This window comes from Syngnathus scovelli, chromosome 14, assembly GCF_024217435.2.
Source record: "Syngnathus scovelli strain Florida chromosome 14, RoL_Ssco_1.2, whole genome shotgun sequence".
In the NCBI taxonomy this organism is placed as follows: Eukaryota; Metazoa; Chordata; class Actinopteri; order Syngnathiformes; family Syngnathidae; genus Syngnathus; species Syngnathus scovelli.
In genome coordinates, this window is record NC_090860.1 from 12,930,046 (window position 1) to 12,947,821 (window position 17,776).

The following is a 17,776-nucleotide window of genomic DNA, read 5'->3' on the forward strand; positions in this document are numbered from 1 at the left end:
CTGAGCTCATGTAAACCCAGAAGAAGAGCTGGAGCTTGGGCAGAATGTGGCGCGAGTCGACCGGTTCAACTGCGCTCCGTCGAATTTAAAAGTCTCTTTCTCGGCATCGCGGATATCCTTTTCCCGTTCCTTTCTCCTTCGCCACAAACAGCACCGTGCCTGGATTAACTTGTTTTCAAGGGAATACGCCATTTTTTTTCTTAGCAAAAGGTGAGTTGTGGGTCATTCACGAGGACTCTTAAAAAAACTTAATCCAAGGAAGGTCGGGTTGTGACGTGACAAAACTCGTAGCAAATATCCACATTTTTATTTTGTAGCTGTTTTTATATTGACAATGTGTTATTTGAACCCGCTGGAAGAAAAAAAAAAAAAAAAACCGTGTCCGGGCACGTAACTCGATGATGCTGCCAGCGTTAATGCACGGGGAATGTTGCCATGGAATTTTAGTAAGCAACTTTGCTTTTTTTTTTTTTTTCTTGGGGGTGTCGTAGCCTCATTAATAATTATGTAATCGTTTTATACGATGATAAATATATATAGGTCGTGTTTTTTTTCCCCATGAAATCCACATTCTTTGGAGTACTGCTAATTCCTCACTTTGTTATTGTGTAATTACTATGACACACATTTACACACACAGACACACACACACACGTCAGATTCACTATGAATCCTCATGTCGCTTATTCTTGCTTTGTTTTTAAAACGTTCAAGTGAAAAAATAGAAATCAAAGAGTGGGAATAATGTTTCAAAAATGTCAAAATTACACATTTTGGACTCCATTTTACATCCTTGTTCCTATAATAAAAAGGAAAAAGCTAAATTAAGGCAAGCAGAATAGTTTTAGAATTACCCCCCCCCCCCCCCTTTTTTTTTTTGTTTTCAAGATTTCCTAAAACTTCAAAATAAATATGACTCACAAAAGGGTTCCATCCGTATTTATTTAGTTTGTTTCTACCCAAAATATTGACAGGTCATTGTAAACCTGCTGCGTGTTTAACCATCAAAATTTCCCAGAGGGAATAATTTATTTTATTATACAGGATGAATTCTGTTAAAGGAGGAAATAAGGAGGAAATGTGCGGACGCGGATGCTCGCTGTGTGTTTTGATGACTCATTGAGATAAATGATTGGAATGCAGGAAGATAAAAGCGTAAAAGTCTTCCTAAAGCTTCCCGGATCGATTTGATTTCTCCGCCGCGTTTCTGTGGATGTTGCCGCTATTGTTTACTTTGTATTCACTGGGGACTCGCTTTCTTTTAAGGTCAACACAGCAAGATCCACGTTGCCTCCGGGGGAGAAGACTTTGGCGGTTGTGAAAAGTCCAACTTGGAAAGGAAAAAGTCTTTCACCTGGTAGAGTGGACCCACTTCATATATAATTCACGCCTTTAATCCATGTATTTAACTTTGACTGCTTTCTAGACCTTATTATCAGAAGTAATTCACCTCTCTCACCAAACAATCTTACAAAAAAACAAAAAAAAAAACAAGATAGCCAGACGTCTTGACGTCCTTGTTCGTGAAGAGGAACAATTGGAACAAAAACAACCCGATTGTTTGTCCTTGGCGACGTAAACATGAAACAAAAAAACGCCTCCACAAATTCTCTCTTGTATATCTCACAGGCCCAAATATGCTTTTACACTCTTCCCCTTAAGTCTGTTTTGATGTGCGGTTCTTTCGGTCAGCCCCGAACATCGTAATCCAAAATAACCGGTAGGGTTCAAAATAAACTCTGGGCAGGAGTGTGGAATCAGCACCACCTCAATCCACTCCAAAAAAAACTGCTAAGTCATACAAGTGACCTGTGACTTAAGTCATTAGCTGGGTTAACACCGTTTCTAAAATGTCCCCCCTCTCACCAAAAAAAAAATGTCTGAGTTCTTCCTGCATTTGTCTCTCCTTCCTTGGATTGTGTTCTCTCCCCTCCGCTCCGATCCTTTCAAGGAAGTACGACCTTTATTCGCGCGCTGCTTTTCATTATAGCTTTTCCTTCCATTGAGGCTGGCCTTCTGGCTGATAGATTCATCCTCTGGCGAGCAACCAGGTGGATGCTGTTACGCATTCCGCCCGAGCTTTTTAAAACATTCCCATTCTTACAGTTGGGCTCAAAGTTTTGCAAGACCTCTTCCAGGTATGAAAAGGCCAAACTGCCATCAAAACAAGGCCGGTTTTGGGGCTTTGCTATAATTGCAGCTCGCATCTTTTCAAGCCTCTCCTTAAAAGCTGTCGCGCTCTATTTCGAGCGCGCGTAATGGCCGGGTTGACGTCTCTGCGGCGTGTTGCGGAATTACTCACGCGCGCTTCGGTTGCTCCAGCGCCGGGCGGGGAGCTTGGGCTGTTCTAACATGTCCACTTGTGTGTGTGTGTGAAAGAAGGTATGCTCTTTTTGTTTATTCAAGAAAAGACTTGTAACAAGCTATTACCAAAGGGCAGAGATTTGTAGCTTTGCTTGACTCACTTTAGCTATTGTTAGCGACAAGCGTATTTAGCGTACGCAGATTGGACAAGATGCAGCGATGACTCCCCTGGCAAAGTCACCGTGACGGCTTCCGCTCCCCCGGTGACACACAGAGGAACTATTTTGGAATATTTCAGATATCATCATCGTACGGCAAAATATTTACATGTCGGAAGTGCATACTTAGAACGCCGTACACACTAGCGTATGTTTACTCCCGAAAAAAAAGACACGGAGGGTGGCCCGATTAAAAGGCTTTTTCCTGTTTATACCCCGTCTCTCTGCCGACTGTCGAGCGGCTTTACGCCGAAGGGAGGGAGGAAAGGAGCCAAGCTAAGCATCGGCGTCAAGGATAAAGCAGCCGCGTGACCGCTGTGATTTAGAGTCGGACGTCAAGCTCGCCGGCATTTTCTCTTCAGCTGGATAAACGGCTCTCCCGGCCGTGGGAAAAAGTCACGACCTTTCGAAGAGAGCCCTTTAAACATCTCCGCAGGGGGTGTGCATATATATATATATATATATATATATATATATATATATATATATATATATATATACATATATATGCTGGAAATCGCAATGGCAAAAAAAATGGCATCTAATTATTTTTCTAAATCGATCAGCTGAACTCAAAAGCGGGTTACTCTCGTTAATCTTTAGTTTGAAGCTTTTGTCTGATGTTATTTGGACAGTTGTGGGACGCTAACAAGGAATGCAGTTTGTGGGCGCTGCATCCCCAATCAATGGTCGCCATTGTCGGAATGAGAAGCAGATGTGAGCGAGGAATTCTCCCCGCTGCAGCACTTTCCTTTTTTTTTTTTTTCTTTTTTCAAAGGCCTTTGAACGCCGTCTCTCTCGCTCGCTTTTTGATCCAGAATTGACACTTCCTCTACCTGCGGCACAGTGACGGCCTCCCTCGGGGGAAACTTTTTTTTTTTTTTCACCTACAAAGCTGAGGAAGTTTTCCTTTTGACTCGCGAGTCTTGAGTCAGGAGCCATGAAAGAGACCTGCAAAGTTTGAGCGCGAGAAGCTCCTTTTTGGTCGAATTTGATGACAAGCTCTGATGTGGAAAGCTTTGCCACGTTGACAGAATCTCTGTTTGCGAGGCTGAAAAGGCCGCGGGAAGCTCAGCCGGCCGCTCTTTTGTGCGCCGCCCGTGTTGCATCACACTCAGGCACGGCGGCGCTAATGTGATTATCCGCCACTCTCCCTCGCTCACCCTAATTGCTTGGAGAACTTTCGTGGCCTTCTGTGGTCTCGTGTGCAGATGTTGAAACGCATTAGAAGATGACTTGAGCGAGTTATGGCTGACTCACCTCCAACCGCCGTTCATTTTTTTTTTAGGGCCACACAAGACGTTATCCTGCAACTCCTACAAAGTTCTCCTGAAGAACATCTAATCCACTAAAAACACAACAGAAGACCAAAGTACACAAACCTGGTTAAATACATAAACACTGGAGGACCTGGACTGCTCACAAGTGAATCATAAGACAACCGAACGTGGCCACCTCGTGAGAATCGATTCAGGAGTCACTTTTACCATCAGTGCCCGGCTGACAATCGTCTTATTCATTTATAGAAGAACGATTGTCTTGCTGGAAATATCACATTTGAATACGCCCCCTTAAGACCAAAAGTGGAAGGTCAACTGCAAATTTGTCTCAAAAAGTCAAACAATCACGATATTATGTTAAAATCCTTCAGCAAGTCTTATTCAACTTCGGCGCCAATATTTTTAGAATCGATTATTCTATCATTTACTGTTTTTTATTTGGTGTTGGCAAACGGAACCGTGCTATATTTTTTGCTAGACACAGATGTAGAACCTTCTGGCACTTCTAATGTACATCATTAGAAGCAGCTCACATCTCATTAACCTCATGCCAGCAGCTGCTGTATGTATAGCTCCTATGCTAACGCTACGTAGCGTCACTTTCTGACATCGGAATGTGGCCCTCATTCAAATCGCTGGCTTCTTTTCAAAGACTAATTGCTTCTTCCTCTTCTACTGTAATTTAATCCCGCCCATAACTTCCTAATCTGTTCAAGGCGGAAGCCTTGAAGGTGAATGACTTCCAACAGGAAGCATTGTTAATGGACGGCGGCCACCTTTCGGAGAAGTTTCACAGGCCTCAGAAAACTCTTTGTGTCTCCACAGCGGTCACCCGGTTGATCTCCATGTTCCTCTTCCGGGCTGAAGCGCGGCTGAAGTCGGCGCGTCGGTGCTGGTGGTAGCGGGGTGGTGGAGGAGGAGGAGGAGGAAGGAGGTGGAGGCCACACGAAGATGAACAAAGTGAACTTCCACAACAACAAAGCCATGCAGGACCGCCGCTGCGTCTGTGTCTTTCTACCCAACGACGACACGCTCAACGTCATTGTCAACGTGAGGGTAGAATTCAACAATAGAACTTTTTGTTTCTATCTCACCTGATGTGGCTTGTTCTCCTTCTCAGGTGAAAACCCTGTGTCAGGAGCTATTGGTTCAAGTGTGTGACCTTCTAAGGCTGAAGGACTGTCACCTGTTTGGACTCAGTGTTATTCAAAGTGAGTCCACTACTTCTTCTCAGATGGCTGACCGCAGATGTATTCAGAACATTTTATAGCTTAGCATTCCCTGGCTGGGAAAAGCGCAACGGGCCCTAAAAGTAGCATGTCTCACCTAGCTGTCATGGAGGTCTCCGTCAAACCGGGCCTCCTCCTCCTGACTGGCTCCATTGTGCGGCCAGAAAAGGGTTGTGTGAGTCACCGCGTGCGTGCGTGTGTGTGACGCTGGCCGGCAAGTGCAGTGTGTAGCAAAAAGACAGCTGGCCTCCAGATGAGCCAATGGCGGGTCGGCCGGTGCGCTGGCTCGGTGCCATCGGGTCTGATTGTGGGACATTCCTCAAGTGTTTGTCTGAACAGCGTGGAATCCGCAAAGCAAACAGCGGCCACCCAGCCGATTCGTGACCCCCAAGCCCACCTGATGACCTAAAATATGCTTTTCTTCCGGCAGATAACGAACATATTTACATGGAACTGGATCAGAAACTGTCCAAGTACTGCCCCAAAGAATGGAAGCGGGAAGCCAGCAAGGTAACCGATGTGAATCGATCGTCACTGATCGTTTGGCACAACACCAGGATGGCCGAGTGGTTAAGGCGTTGGACTTAAGATCCAATGGACGTTAGTCCTCGTGGGTTCGAACCCCACTCCTGGTATTCTTTGGCTAGCTTTTCGCTGTCACCTCGAGCACTCAAGTCCTTAAGGCGACAAAGCGGGTGTAAGGCGATATGGCAACCCGCGAACTTTCTGTTGGAGTCACGTTGAATTTGCGGTTCCTCCTTTTGAAGAGAATAAACACCCATCCCTTCTTCAGGGTATCGACCAGTTTGGCCCTCCGATGATCATCCACTTCAGAGCTCAGTATTACGTGGAGAACGGACGCTTAATCAGGTAAGTCCGGCCTTCTCACGTTAGCCAATGGGCTCGCTAACACACGTGTGTTTTTAGTGACCGCGCCGCCAGGTACTACTACTACTGGCACCTGAGGAAACAGGTGCTGCTCTCGCAATGCATCCAACGAGAGGAGGCCTACTTCCTGCTGGCCGCTTTTGCCCTCCAGGCCGACCTGGGCAACTTCAAACGGAACAAGCACTTTGGGAAATACTTTGAACCTGAAGCCTACTTCCCCCCATGGGTGAGTGCGCCTAACGTCATCTTTGTAAACATGGCCTTCATCATATTGTTTTGTATCTTATGTCGTGCCTCCATAAAAAAAAAAAAAAAGTGGGGCACTGAGTTTTATTTTGGCCCACATTTTTTGCTGCGTATTAAAACCACGCCCGTCTGATTGCTCCACACTTCCTGCAATCCGCCTCCTTATCCCAAATCACAACGGGAAATGACAAAAGCAAACGTCAACATGGCAATTAGTGAGGTCACATGTTGCATAAATAAACACATACGACCTTTCCCCCTTTCGTCCTCTCGCCCAGGTGATAGCCAAGCGCGGCAGCGACTACATCCTGAGACATATCCCCAACATGCACAAGGACCAGTTCGCCCTCACGGCCTCCGAGGCGCATCTCAAATATATCAAGGAGTGCGCGCAGCTCGATGATGTCACCGTCCATTACTACAGACTCTACAAGGTGAGCCAATGTTGAGAATAGATTCACAAAAAGTCATTAATAAATCCTTTGATTTTTTTAATAACATAAATTTGGATTTAGGACAAGAAGGAAGTGGAGGCATCTCTCACTTTGGGATTGACTTTACGTGGAATCCAAATCTTCCAGGTACAATCTGGGATTCATTGCATGTCCTAATCCCAAAGTTGTCAGCACCTCCCGTGACTCCCCCCCCCCCCTTTCTCGCAGAACGTCGGCTCGGTGAGGCAGCTTTTGTACGACTTCCCGTGGACCAACGTGGGGAAGCTGGTCTTCGTGGTGAGTCATCACATCATCCTAAACCTCGGCGCCAAGGCTTGATTTCTCTTTCGTCATTGTCGCTGGAACGAATTGAGGATTTAAGAAGGCTTTTCCTGCCCACACACAAACTAAAACCTACTTTGGAAATATGTTGGTAGGGGATCAGCCATTTTGACATAAAAGTGGAATTTTATATCCGTGACCCAAAACGCCATCATCGTCGGCCAAAATAAACGTCCGCTCTTTTGTTTTGCAGTTTTGCATTCAACCTAGTTGCACTTTTGCATTTCCTCCATCTTTTCTTCGCAATTAGAGCGGCCGCACCCTTTTGGCTCGGCGTGGCAGCGCACCGCGGTGACCACCGGGTGGCGAGACACGCGGGTCAATAAACACCAGATGTTGAGTAGGCTGACAAAGAAGACAAAACAAAAGTCTTGTTTGTACTTCCTCATCATTATCATCCTTGTGGATGTGGAACGAGGTCATCGTCCTGACCTTCTGATTGTTATAGTTTGAAATTCAATCTGAAGAGAAGAATATTTGGACAGCTAGCCATAAGACACCATTTCACATTTTGTTTATTTTCCCTAGGGAAAAAAATTCGAGATCCTCCCCGACGGGCTTCCTTCAGCCCGGAAGCTCATCTACTACACCGGGTGCCCCGTGCGTTCCCGCCACCTCCTACAGCTGCTCAGCAACAGCCATCGACTCTACATGAACCTGCAGCCGGTCCTCAAGCAGGTCCGTCGGCTGGAGGAACATGAAGGTCGGTCACAGAAAAAAACATTTTGGCAATTTGGCACAATAAGGAATGTCATCTCAAATGTCTAAATCTGTGCTTCCAGAGAAGAAACAGTACCGTGAGTCGTACATAAGCGACGCGCTGGAGCTGGACATGGACAACCTGGACAAGCGCTCGCGGGCTAGCGGTAGCAGCAGCGGCAGCGTCTCCCGCCACAAACGTCTTTCCCGCCACTCCACCGCCAGCCACGGCAGCTCGCACACGTCTGGCATCGAGACGGACAGCTTCCGCGCCCCTCACCCGCCCCCCCACGGGCCCCTGAGGACATGCGGCGGCTCGTCCACCAACAGCCACGGCAGCTCGCACACGTCGGGTGTGGAGAGCGGCGGCAAAGAGCGCATCATGGATGACGACGGTATGCTCGTTGTACCCACTACACTAAAAATTGTACACTTGGAAATAAATCTCCTTGCAAACCCAGCAGAGATTGAGATGCTGGTGGACGACCCCAAAGACTACGAGGAGCTGAGCGAGATGTCCCTGGACCAGGAGCTGTGCATCCACATCACCGAGGACATGTTGGCCATGTCCCCCGATCACAACAACGGATTCTCCGGTAAAGACTTGTGTTCTTCGTTTTGTTACGATCTCATTGAGGAGCGCTAAAGGTCTCAAATGTGGTCCTGGCAGGTCTCATCGTCAAAGATGTCAGCTCGTCCACGTCGAGCTCCTCTGAGACGGTCGTCAAGATGAGAGGACAAAGCATCGAATCCCTCCCACAGGTAGGGTTAGCAATATGAGAAAACAAATAGTCATCCAACCACTAGAGGGCGAAAGCGAGAATTACCCGCACACACACTCAATCATTTTCCCCCGCCCGCAGACGTTCACGTGCAGGAAGCCGCCGTCATCCAGCGACCGCCACAGCCAGTCGTTGGACGACGTCCGTCTGTACCAGAAGGACTGCCTTCAGTGGGCCGAGCTGTGCCAGGACACAGCGCACAGCTACACCTTCGGATGCGCCCAGGAACTGAGCGACGGTGGTGGCGGCGGGGGCGGGACCTACCAAGGTCTAGCTGACCAGTGCACCGGGATCAAGAGGACCAGCAAATACTTCTCCCTGGACCTCACCAGTGACGACGTGCCCGAGTTTGTGGTGTGAGGAGCCCCCCCCTTTTTTTTTTTTCCTGAATTAATACAGTGGCACTCCAAAGGGATCGCAGAAGACTCAAATGTGGCGCTAGCAACCAAAGACCTGAAGGGATGGACGTCTTTTGACAGGAAGTGCAGCGTGTAACACGCCGCCCAACGTGCCTTCTTCATCCAAAACGCCCAAGACAATCCATGCCGCCATTTTCAGCTTCCTCAACTTGACAAAAGTTTTGAGATGATTTGTTTACTCAGCACCATTTCAACCTTGAAGTTTGTCTGACCCTGGATCGTTTTGAGATGAATCTACTTAAGCTTACTTGGCCCCAGTTGAAGCTCGCTCTGCGTCGTTTTAAGATCACACGACAAAAGTTGGAAGCTCACGCCCGAAACTGTTCACAATATGTTTTCAGCTCGCACGACACGCTTTTGCTTACTCAGCACCGCTTTAAGCTTACGCGGCGGCACCGTTTTCAGCTTGCGTCTTTGCCAATTTGAGTGGAGGTTGTTACTTCTTTACATCGGTTGACCGACAAAGTGTCTTTTTTATGGTCAGTATTACAAGAAAACACAAATGTGACAGTATTTCACACACCTGAGCTTTTGTTTTTCGCATTAATGGCTTTAAAAGAGAAATGCATTTTTTTATATATATCATTTCAAAAAACTTCCCAAATGTCTAACAAATCTATGATGTCCTTTTTACAAATTACTACATGCATTAATATATCCAGAAAAAAATTGTTATAAATCCTTCGTCTTCCGAGAAGCTTTTATAAAGGGAACCAAAAAAGCAAAAGAACATTTAGACCTTTTGGGAATATTTGCTCTGTGCAGGTGAGATGGAAAAATAGCTTTAATTGCGCATCTTTTCTGCACTGCAGCATCTGATTATGTGTTTTTGTTTTTTGTTTTTGTTCAATATTCCCAAAAGGCTGTTTATTTCTACATGTTAAAAGATGACAAATGTCCTATTTTACAGACAGACACTTCTGATACCATGATTAAGGTACACAGCCATAAAAAAAAAAAAAAGAGTCCCTTTTACGTCTCTTATGTTGTCCTTTCTGTGAAAGGATTTATCTCCCTTCAGGAAAAAATATATATGTATTTTTTTGTAGCTAAAACAAAGTCGACTTTTCATTACTATGAAGTCTGGTCTGTGTGCCTTTTTGGTACTAACGCCTTCAATATCATATTAAAAAGGTACATTTATTTGCCAAACGTCTGCTCTCGTGTTTATTAAGTGCACACTTTATTAATTATTTTTAATTATTGACAATTTAATTATTTCAACTTTTTAAACTTTATTTACTCTAACGTGTAGACTCTTTCACTCACACAAACTTTGACTTCGACCAAAAAAAAAAAACAATTCAAAAGTATACCAATCTCACAAACATGATAATCTTTAATAGTAAGTCAAATTATGTATGATAAATATTGGAAGTTTAATTTACAAATGCAACTATAATGGAGACTACTTCCAGTTTTTATCCCCCCTAAACTCTTTTTAAAGATGCTTGTGTTGGATTGGAAGAAGTAAATTCACCGACCGCTAGAGGGAGCCCACGTAACACTACTGGTATAAACAATCCCTGCTTCAGACTCCAGAGATTTATTCGTGGATGTATAATCAGATTATTATGTTTTATGACCAAGGATCATCTTTATATAGCCTGGTGTTAGCGCAGGCGATTTAATTAATAAGCTGATTTTCATGACAAGTCGCTAATCCACGTGTATTGAAGCTTCAGGAGAAGGACCACAGAAAGTATTGTTTGTCAAATCCGCCCACCCCTAAAGTGGATGTACGTATAAAGACTGCAAATCTACGGTCAACAAGAATTCAACTATTTTTGTCACAATTATTTGCTTTTATTCAAATTTGTTCAGGTGTACCGCTTCCTCAAGTGTTCATCCCTTGGCCACCAGGGGGCAGTATCGCATAAACAGGGATACCGAGGAGACGTCACAACTCAAATCCTCAATCAAGTTCTTTGCAGAGGTACACAATGTATTCCTGTGAGTATTCTTTTATTATCTACCAAGTTGCACTGTCCCGCCATTTGTTTTTTATTATTATTTAGCACTAAGCTAACCTGTCTTTCATACAACAATCATTCTGCTTCATTAAAACCGAGTTATTTCTTTCCATTCTCCTTATTTGTATATTTTTACACAACACAGTGCTGCTTCTCTTGTTAAAATTGTCAAACCAAAAAAAATTATGGGTAGTCACGTGGTTATTGGAGAAGGGGAGGATGCTAAGATTTCATCATTTGTGATTTGTGACCATCTGGACCCCCCCTAACGCCCCCACCAATCCATCCATCCATCCATGGAGGCAGCTGCTGCCCTACCCCAATGCCTTGTGGGATTTAGCCATGCTGCACAATCGCACACTCACCTAATACTACCACTACACACACACACACACGGCGTACAGTCCAATCATAATGAACTAATTACATTTGAAGGGGCTAAGAAAGGCCGCTTTTGGATGTGAAAACCTCACAAAACGAGCTCCGGCTAATTCAAGTAGACAAAAGAGTAGGGGGTGGTGGTAGTGGGCTTGCGTTGTCGTCGGTGACGACTCTGGGAGATTCAGAGAATGGATTTCCCTTTCTGTGTTGCCATGGCGACAGCCCTGGATGGAGCATGACTGATTTCGTGTACAGCTGTGCACAGCGCCAGGGGAGAGAGAGGCCAATATATCTTATATAAAGTACAATTGTACGTACAGTGGGTTCCCGCCATTTGCGGGTTAAGGACCAGGTCAGTCTGCGAATATTAAAAATTTGCATATAACTTCCGTCCGTTATCTGTTAATTGAAATCCATTCATTTATTTCATTCTTGGATCCGCTTTGTTGAAAAACAGGTTCTTAGCATGGCAAGCTAACATCCAGCAGTGGTGAACTAGCAGTATTTAAATTGCTTAAAATAAAAAATAAAAAAACAGGAGTAATGTAAAACATACATTTAAAATTCCTTTTACATTACTGTCATTTAAAAAAAAAAAAAATGGCCTAAAAGATTCTTCGATTCCAAAAATGAAGTATGCAATTCCCCGGCTATTTCCTGCTTGTTCCGATATTTATTACAAAGTCATCGGGGGGGGGGGGGGGTCCGACTAATATTTCATTGGTGTGACTGATGTCAGGATGGACAGAGCGTGCCGATGATAACAGACGGAGAGAGAGAGAATAGAGAGGGGAGGAAGAGGAGGAGGAGGGGGGGTACCTTCTTGCAGCCTGGCTGGAGGGTGGAGACTGTGGGAGCGGCAGGCAAGGAGAGGGAGGCAGGGAGGATCTCAGCCAGGGAGAGAGAAGAGGAAGAGCAGGACAACGTGGATGTCAGCCGACTGGATGTGTTTTGACTCCGCGTCGGGTATTCAACAAGGTATGTTTTCAAATCATCTTTTTCAATATGGTGGCTACCGTGGGGTGTGTGTGCGCTTGTTTGATTGATTGTGATGCTGCTGGGTTTACATCAGGGATCCCCCCCCCCCCCCCTCACGCCTCGCTAGCAGGGGAAAAAAAAAAAATTCACTCTGCCGGATGAAATTCAAGGATCAAAAAAAGGGGGGGTGAGCTCCGATCATTCCCGACCATTTTCCTTCCTCGAGCGTCATGTCAGAGGAGAAAGGGGGGGGTGAGGGGGAGGGTCAGTTTTTTTCATCAAGCATACTCGAATAAATTGTACGCAGCACAAAAGGGATTGTTGTGCCTTTTTGCCAAACCTTTCGAGGTCTTTGTGTAGCGTATCGGCGGGGCCCTGTTTAGCATTTAGTTTTTGGAGGCCGCCACCAAGACAAAACAGCCGAGGTTAACAAGTGTTGCAAAACATCGGAGCGACAAACAAGGTCAGGATGACGAGGGGGAATTGTTTTGGGAATTGACGATCCCTCTGGATGAGCTGCTAGTTTGTGCGCCTGCCATTCGTGTTTAAAGAGAAAAAGCCGAGAAACGGCCTCGAGGATGACGTTGAGCTAAAGGCGCTGACCTTTTTTGGCACTTGTTTGCTCCTGACAAGTGTTAGTTTTTGCTTTTGGGTGCACAGCGAGCTCGAGATCACAATCTAAAGATCTAAAGATGATCTTTTAGCATAACAACCAACCAACATTTTGTTTGTCCTTAGAGACAGAAAGATCAGATCTTATTCAGGTCTTAAAGTAGTCCAATCTGCAAAGTTGTCCTGGATTAGTTCTTGTCACCTCGGATATTTTTTACTATTTCAGGACAAGATCTCGAGGAGTCAACAGATAAAAATCTTGGATGTTGCTTCGAGTTTCTGGGACTCTTTCAAGTGGTGTTGTGAAGGTAAGGTCCATGTCAGTAGTTTTTTTTTGGTTCTTCAGGGATTGCAATTCCATGCAGTCAAATCCACCAAAAAAGTTGCGCAACGAAGATGCCGACCAACCGTGGTCTTTAATTTTCTTACTAGGTTTGAAGTCTAAAAGTTTGTCATCACACAAATTGGCGTCTCTGTTGTTCTGGACCATCTGTTCTGCTAAAGCTTTAAAGAGAAAGATCTCTTTGAGGACACGGGAGTCTCGGCAAAGCTGCACTCTCTGTCCAATCCAAACAAGGCCGGATGTTTGTCATATTGTTAACAGCCCAGCAGTCTGACACTGTTATTCTTGGCTGCCTGATCGGTTCCAGAGGAGACGTATGTTTATCTCCACTCTACCCGCAGACACACACTTGCAAAACTCTTAACCCGGAACCGCAAGTGGTTCCTCAAAATCAGTTGGTTTGCCACCTTAAAAAATATGCCTTGGATTAGATCTTTATAGTCGCTTCTCTTCTGCATTGTTTCTACCCCACTAACCCGCTGTGCTATTACGTAATGCACAATTTCAAGGTTTTAACTCTTTTGGAGCGGGAGTGGATTTTTTTTTTTTTATCAACATTTCACCCCAGTAGGATTGTTCTTGATTGGTTGTTGCCGCTTGAATCCAACAGAGAAGACGTAGCGGGGTACCGGCGTTTGATCTGCTGAACATAAGAGAGCACACTTGCGCTCCCTGGAGCAATAAGCTGCTGCCGCCTCAGCTCCCAGTAGATGCATCATTTCCTGGGCCACCCCACCCATTCTTCTGGGGCTTAGATCAACCCCTAAAACACACACACACACACACACTGAGGGTGTCATGCTGAGGGTGTCGCAGATGTCCGGGCTAATGGAATGATGACGGGTGGCCGTGGGCCGACTGTGAGGCAGTCAGTAGGAGAAAGTGGAGAGTCTTGTTTGACTTTAGGGTAAAAAAAAAAACTGGAATTACTTCCTGGTTTATGGAGGACAGACGATGCTTATGTGACGTTATAATGACATGCTAGGTCCTTTAAATCTTCTCCCTCGTTTGTCCCGATCGACAAAAAAACGTTAGCAAAAAGAACTACGTTACGCTAAAATAATTATTTTTCAATTGAGCATTTCTGACCCCAAATGTGGCATTTTCTATGAAACGTCTCCATTTTTCCAACATTTTTAAAGATGACTCTCTGTAGACCCTGCGACTTAATCACTCTTCCACCAGGGTCCAGATTCCAGGGCCGGAGCCACGTGTTTAATTACCACGCACCCTCGGGCTTCATGACGACAGGACACTCCCTGCCTGCCTGGCGGTCTTTCTTTCTCGTTGACACTGGAAGAAAAATAAATATAGTCAAGCTAATTAGCTTGAGAAGGAGGGTGGGGGTTGCTAGATGAACGTAGCTATCAGAGTAACAGACTGTCAGTCTCCATGGGGCCCGCAATTACATTTTCCTAAGCGGGAAGTCTCATGTGTGTGACGCTGACCCACGCAATAGCGCTCGCTCATTAGCGGCTAACCAGCTAGCAGGAATAGCGTATGGGAATATCTGTAGCAAATATGAATGAGCGGTCCCAGAAACAAGATGGCCGACATTTCCGAAAGGTGGTTGAGGCCGCTCCCTGCGGGGTTAACACTAGTTGGCGCTCACGTGACTGCTGCCATTTGTTTGCTGTGTCAACATTGTGTCAAAGATGCTAAGTGCTGCACTTTACATCCACACCTCACGATCGCTGAGTAAAGTTTATTTTGCTGTTTGGAGCTTTTGGCGATGTTTTCCCTCTCTCGCTCTTTCTCTCTCTCTTTTTTTTTGTTAATGTATGCTTTTCTGCCGTGCCGCATCAGTGCGGGATTTACGACAGCCGGAATTCCCTTCCTCTGCAGATCTGCTCATGCGGAGTAATTGGTCCATTTATCAGAAGCGGCAGACAGCGAGCGTCACGTGTCCGCGGACAATGACGCAGTCGATGCAAGGCAAAAGGAGGATGAGCCACTTAAACCCGGGATGGGCGACCGAAAGAAAGCACGTGGGCCGCTAAGGCCTCAACCGGTTCAAATTTGAGGGCAATATCATGAGGGACTTCCAAATGAACATAAGCACATAAATCAAAAGTGGCAATGTGTTTGAAAAAAGTTTCCAGATTTTTTGGATGCACCAGTGACAAATTTTTCTGTTTGTCTTTCATACAGAGTGGGCCGAGCTCAACTCGCTGACTTGAGCTGCAGACACTGAGGCGGAGTGAGGCGGTGGAAGCAGACCAGGTAAAGACGACAATGTTAGGGCAGCTACGATGATTGGTGGCTCGAGACGAGGCAGCTGACTATAAATTGACCGCCTGTTTTCCATTTTCTGCCTTTATGATGTCGCGTGACCTTTTATTGCGCATACACACACATGGTCATGTGACGCATGACTATTATGCTTTCCCACCAATTATCAAATCACAGAAATAGTGCTTAGCAGATGTATTACAGCACGCAAAGTCATTTTCAGTTTTGAAATTTGAGGGCATGTCTACCAAGAATAGAAATAAATAGCCATGACAAAAAAAAAAAAAAAAAAAAAAACACAGGAAGTCGGCCATTTTGATTTGAAGCGGCCATCTTAGGGTCATTTTAGCCATTTTCACTTTTTAACGCTGACAAGAAAAACAAAGTGCTAATTTTGTGCCGACACCCCAGAAACCTGAAAGCGCAACGCGCTAGCGATCCGCTGGCCCCTTTTCAATGCCTCCCCCGAGCCGTGAAACAATGACCTCGATACAAAAGATGACTTTGACTCGTCAACCATGCTCGGGAAGTAAACCTCGACCCCATTTTCATTCAAGAGTTGCAAAAGTGGACGCACTCAGATTAATCGATTATGTGACAGTGATAGCATAAATAGAAAACCATGAATAGTATTTATTTTGTCACGTTTATAAAATATGTGCAGAACCGGGCTTTACGTACAGTACTTCTGGCCTTACTTCCAATGCGATGATTTGAAATGGTGTTGTGGACAAAGCAGTGCCCCCACCTCACTCACCCTCAGCCCACCGCCACCAGCTGCCTAGCAACTGAGGCCATAAATAAAATGGCCGCATGTACTCGATAATACCGCGCTTGTGCGTGACAACATACGGCGGTCCGCTGACGTGACGACGTTCTGTCCCATGCAGACGTGCCCATGGCGAGCAATAACACGGCCAGCATCGCACAAGCCAGGAAGCTGGTAGAGCAGCTCAAGATGGAGGCCAACATTGACAGGATAAAGGTGAGCAAAGTGATGAAATACAATTGTTTTCAAATTTGCACCATCTAGTGGTCAATAAAGAAATTACACCCAATATTAGACCAAAATAGTTATTTCTGAACCCGTTTTTATTTCAATGTGACCTTTGTGATGTTAGGTGTCGAAAGCAGCAGCAGACTTGATGTCCTACTGCGAAGCGCACGCCAAAGAGGACCCGCTGCTCTCGCCAGTTCCCGCCTCAGAGAACCCCTTCCGGGAGAAGAAGTTCTTCTGCGCCATCTTGTAAAAAAATATACAAATAAAATGGTGACGCCACCAACGCCATGTGCGGCAAAGTTTGGAACGCGGACGTTGGAGCAGGAGGGAAGATGTAGAAATCTTTAGGAATCTCATCCGTGGATGGGAAGCATGTTGAGGGTCGGTACTTTGATGATGATGATGATGATGATGATGCTAACGGAGTGATGATGGACGACCCTTCAGGCTGTGACATCATGTACAAATCTAGTTAACTTTTTGTCGTTTTTCGAGGCGTGTGTGTGTGTGTGTGTGTATGTGTGTGTGTGCTTCACTAGCACACAGTAGGACTGCAAACTAAATTTCTCTCCCTCCGCTAGATGCCACCTGACAGTTGAAACTATGATTTAAGTGGTTCCTCTTACCTGGATATAGCTTTCTATAACTCTCTGTGGTTTCTTTTTTTATTTCATTTTTTTTAAATATCCATAAAGTTAGTGACAACTTTTCAGTGGGATGTTTTGGAACACTCAATGGTGTGGTTTTCTTCTCGACATACAGTGCTGAGTAAGTTTATGGGGAAAAAAACAAATTCTGTCTACGAGACGTTCTGTTTAACGACAATGTGATCAAGTCTGTCTCCTTTCCCGTCACTCAAATCTTCTTTCTACTCTTTGTACAAAAACAAAACGATACGCGAGTAAAACTGTGATGTGCTGTAAACTATGGTCGCCTTCTGCTTCCTTTCTTGACTGCATATAAAAAAAAAACTACAAGGCCAACTTTCAGTACAAAAAGAATGTGGACGCCCCCTGGTGGCTGGTTGGAGAAATGACAAATATTCAATTATGGAGAATCAACAAATTGTTTTTCTTTACGTTTTTTTAAATAAATTAAAACTACAGTTGACCAACACACATTAATTGACGAGGACCTGTGATGATGTGAAAAAAGTAAGCGCCTGTGGGCACATGAGCTGATCTCTGATCAGTTTAATACATATTAGCCCATTATGTTGTTGTTGAACGGGTACACAGTGCTTTACATTCTGTAAAATACATTATTTAGGTATAAATGGAACACACATAAGAAGTAACAATAAATATTAAAATGAAAAAAAATGTTGCTGTCAGAAGTGGGATTCGAACCCACGCCTCCAGGGGAGACTGCGACCTGAACGCAGCGCCTTAGACCGCTCGGCCATCCTGACAGTTG

General features: G+C 45.1%; 2 protein-coding genes and 2 non-coding genes across 6 annotated transcripts; 3 read left to right on the top strand and 1 right to left on the bottom strand.

Moving 5' to 3' along the window:
- Positions 1-19: 19 nt before the first annotated feature.
- On the top strand, positions 20-9,993 carry frmd6 (FERM domain containing 6). 2 transcript variants are annotated; one of them, XM_049740779.1, is made up of 15 exons: positions 20-210; positions 1,267-1,357; positions 4,628-4,852; positions 4,923-5,013; positions 5,462-5,541; positions 5,825-5,901; positions 5,959-6,145; positions 6,444-6,599; positions 6,681-6,746; positions 6,828-6,896; positions 7,470-7,644; positions 7,724-8,035; positions 8,102-8,236; positions 8,311-8,402; positions 8,504-9,993. In XM_049740779.1, the coding sequence occupies exons 3-15, from the start codon at positions 4,754-4,756 to the stop codon at positions 8,780-8,782; spliced, it is 1,818 nt and encodes a 605-aa protein (XP_049596736.1). In that variant the 5' UTR covers positions 20-210; positions 1,267-1,357; positions 4,628-4,753; the 3' UTR covers positions 8,783-9,993. The 2 variants fall into 2 exon arrangements, with proteins under 2 accessions (XP_049596736.1, XP_049596737.1); XM_049740780.1 differs by having other exon boundaries at positions 8,105-8,236.
- On the top strand, positions 5,584-5,666 carry trnal-uaa (transfer RNA leucine (anticodon UAA)). The gene has a single exon. It is a non-coding gene; the product is annotated as a tRNA-Leu (tRNA).
- Positions 9,994-12,006: 2,013 nt separating the features above from the next.
- On the top strand, positions 12,007-17,287 carry LOC125981129 (guanine nucleotide-binding protein G(I)/G(S)/G(O) subunit gamma-2). Of its 2 annotated transcripts, none has more exons than XM_049740994.1 (5): positions 12,007-12,173; positions 13,012-13,093; positions 15,280-15,351; positions 16,251-16,345; positions 16,482-17,287. In XM_049740994.1, exons 4-5 carry the CDS (start codon positions 16,259-16,261, stop codon positions 16,608-16,610), a joined length of 216 nt encoding a protein of 71 aa, XP_049596951.1. In that variant the 5' UTR covers positions 12,007-12,173; positions 13,012-13,093; positions 15,280-15,351; positions 16,251-16,258; the 3' UTR covers positions 16,611-17,287. The 2 variants fall into 2 exon arrangements, with proteins under 2 accessions (XP_049596951.1, XP_049596952.1); XM_049740995.2 differs by lacking the exon at positions 12,007-12,173 and adding an exon at positions 12,468-12,636.
- A 401-nt stretch (positions 17,288-17,688) lies between these two features.
- On the bottom strand, positions 17,689-17,771 carry trnal-cag (transfer RNA leucine (anticodon CAG)). The gene has a single exon. It is a non-coding gene; the product is annotated as a tRNA-Leu (tRNA).
- Positions 17,772-17,776: the final 5 nt, after the last annotated feature.

Bases quoted from the DNA above. Each gene is read 5' to 3' on its own strand.
- LOC125981129 (XM_049740994.1), top strand. From the start codon at position 16,259: ATGGCGAGCAATAACACGGCCAGCATCGCACAAGCCAGGAAGCTGGTA. The intron at 16,346-16,481 runs GTGAGCAAAGTG...TTGTGATGTTAG, and splicing joins CCAACATTGACAGGATAAAG to GTGTCGAAAGCAGCAGCAGA.
- frmd6 (XM_049740779.1), top strand. From the start codon at position 4,754: ATGAACAAAGTGAACTTCCACAACAACAAAGCCATGCAGGACCGCCGC. The intron at 6,600-6,680 runs GTGAGCCAATGT...ATTTGGATTTAG, and splicing joins ATTACTACAGACTCTACAAG to GACAAGAAGGAAGTGGAGGC. The intron at 8,036-8,101 runs GTATGCTCGTTG...TTGCAAACCCAG, and splicing joins GCGCATCATGGATGACGACG to CAGAGATTGAGATGCTGGTG.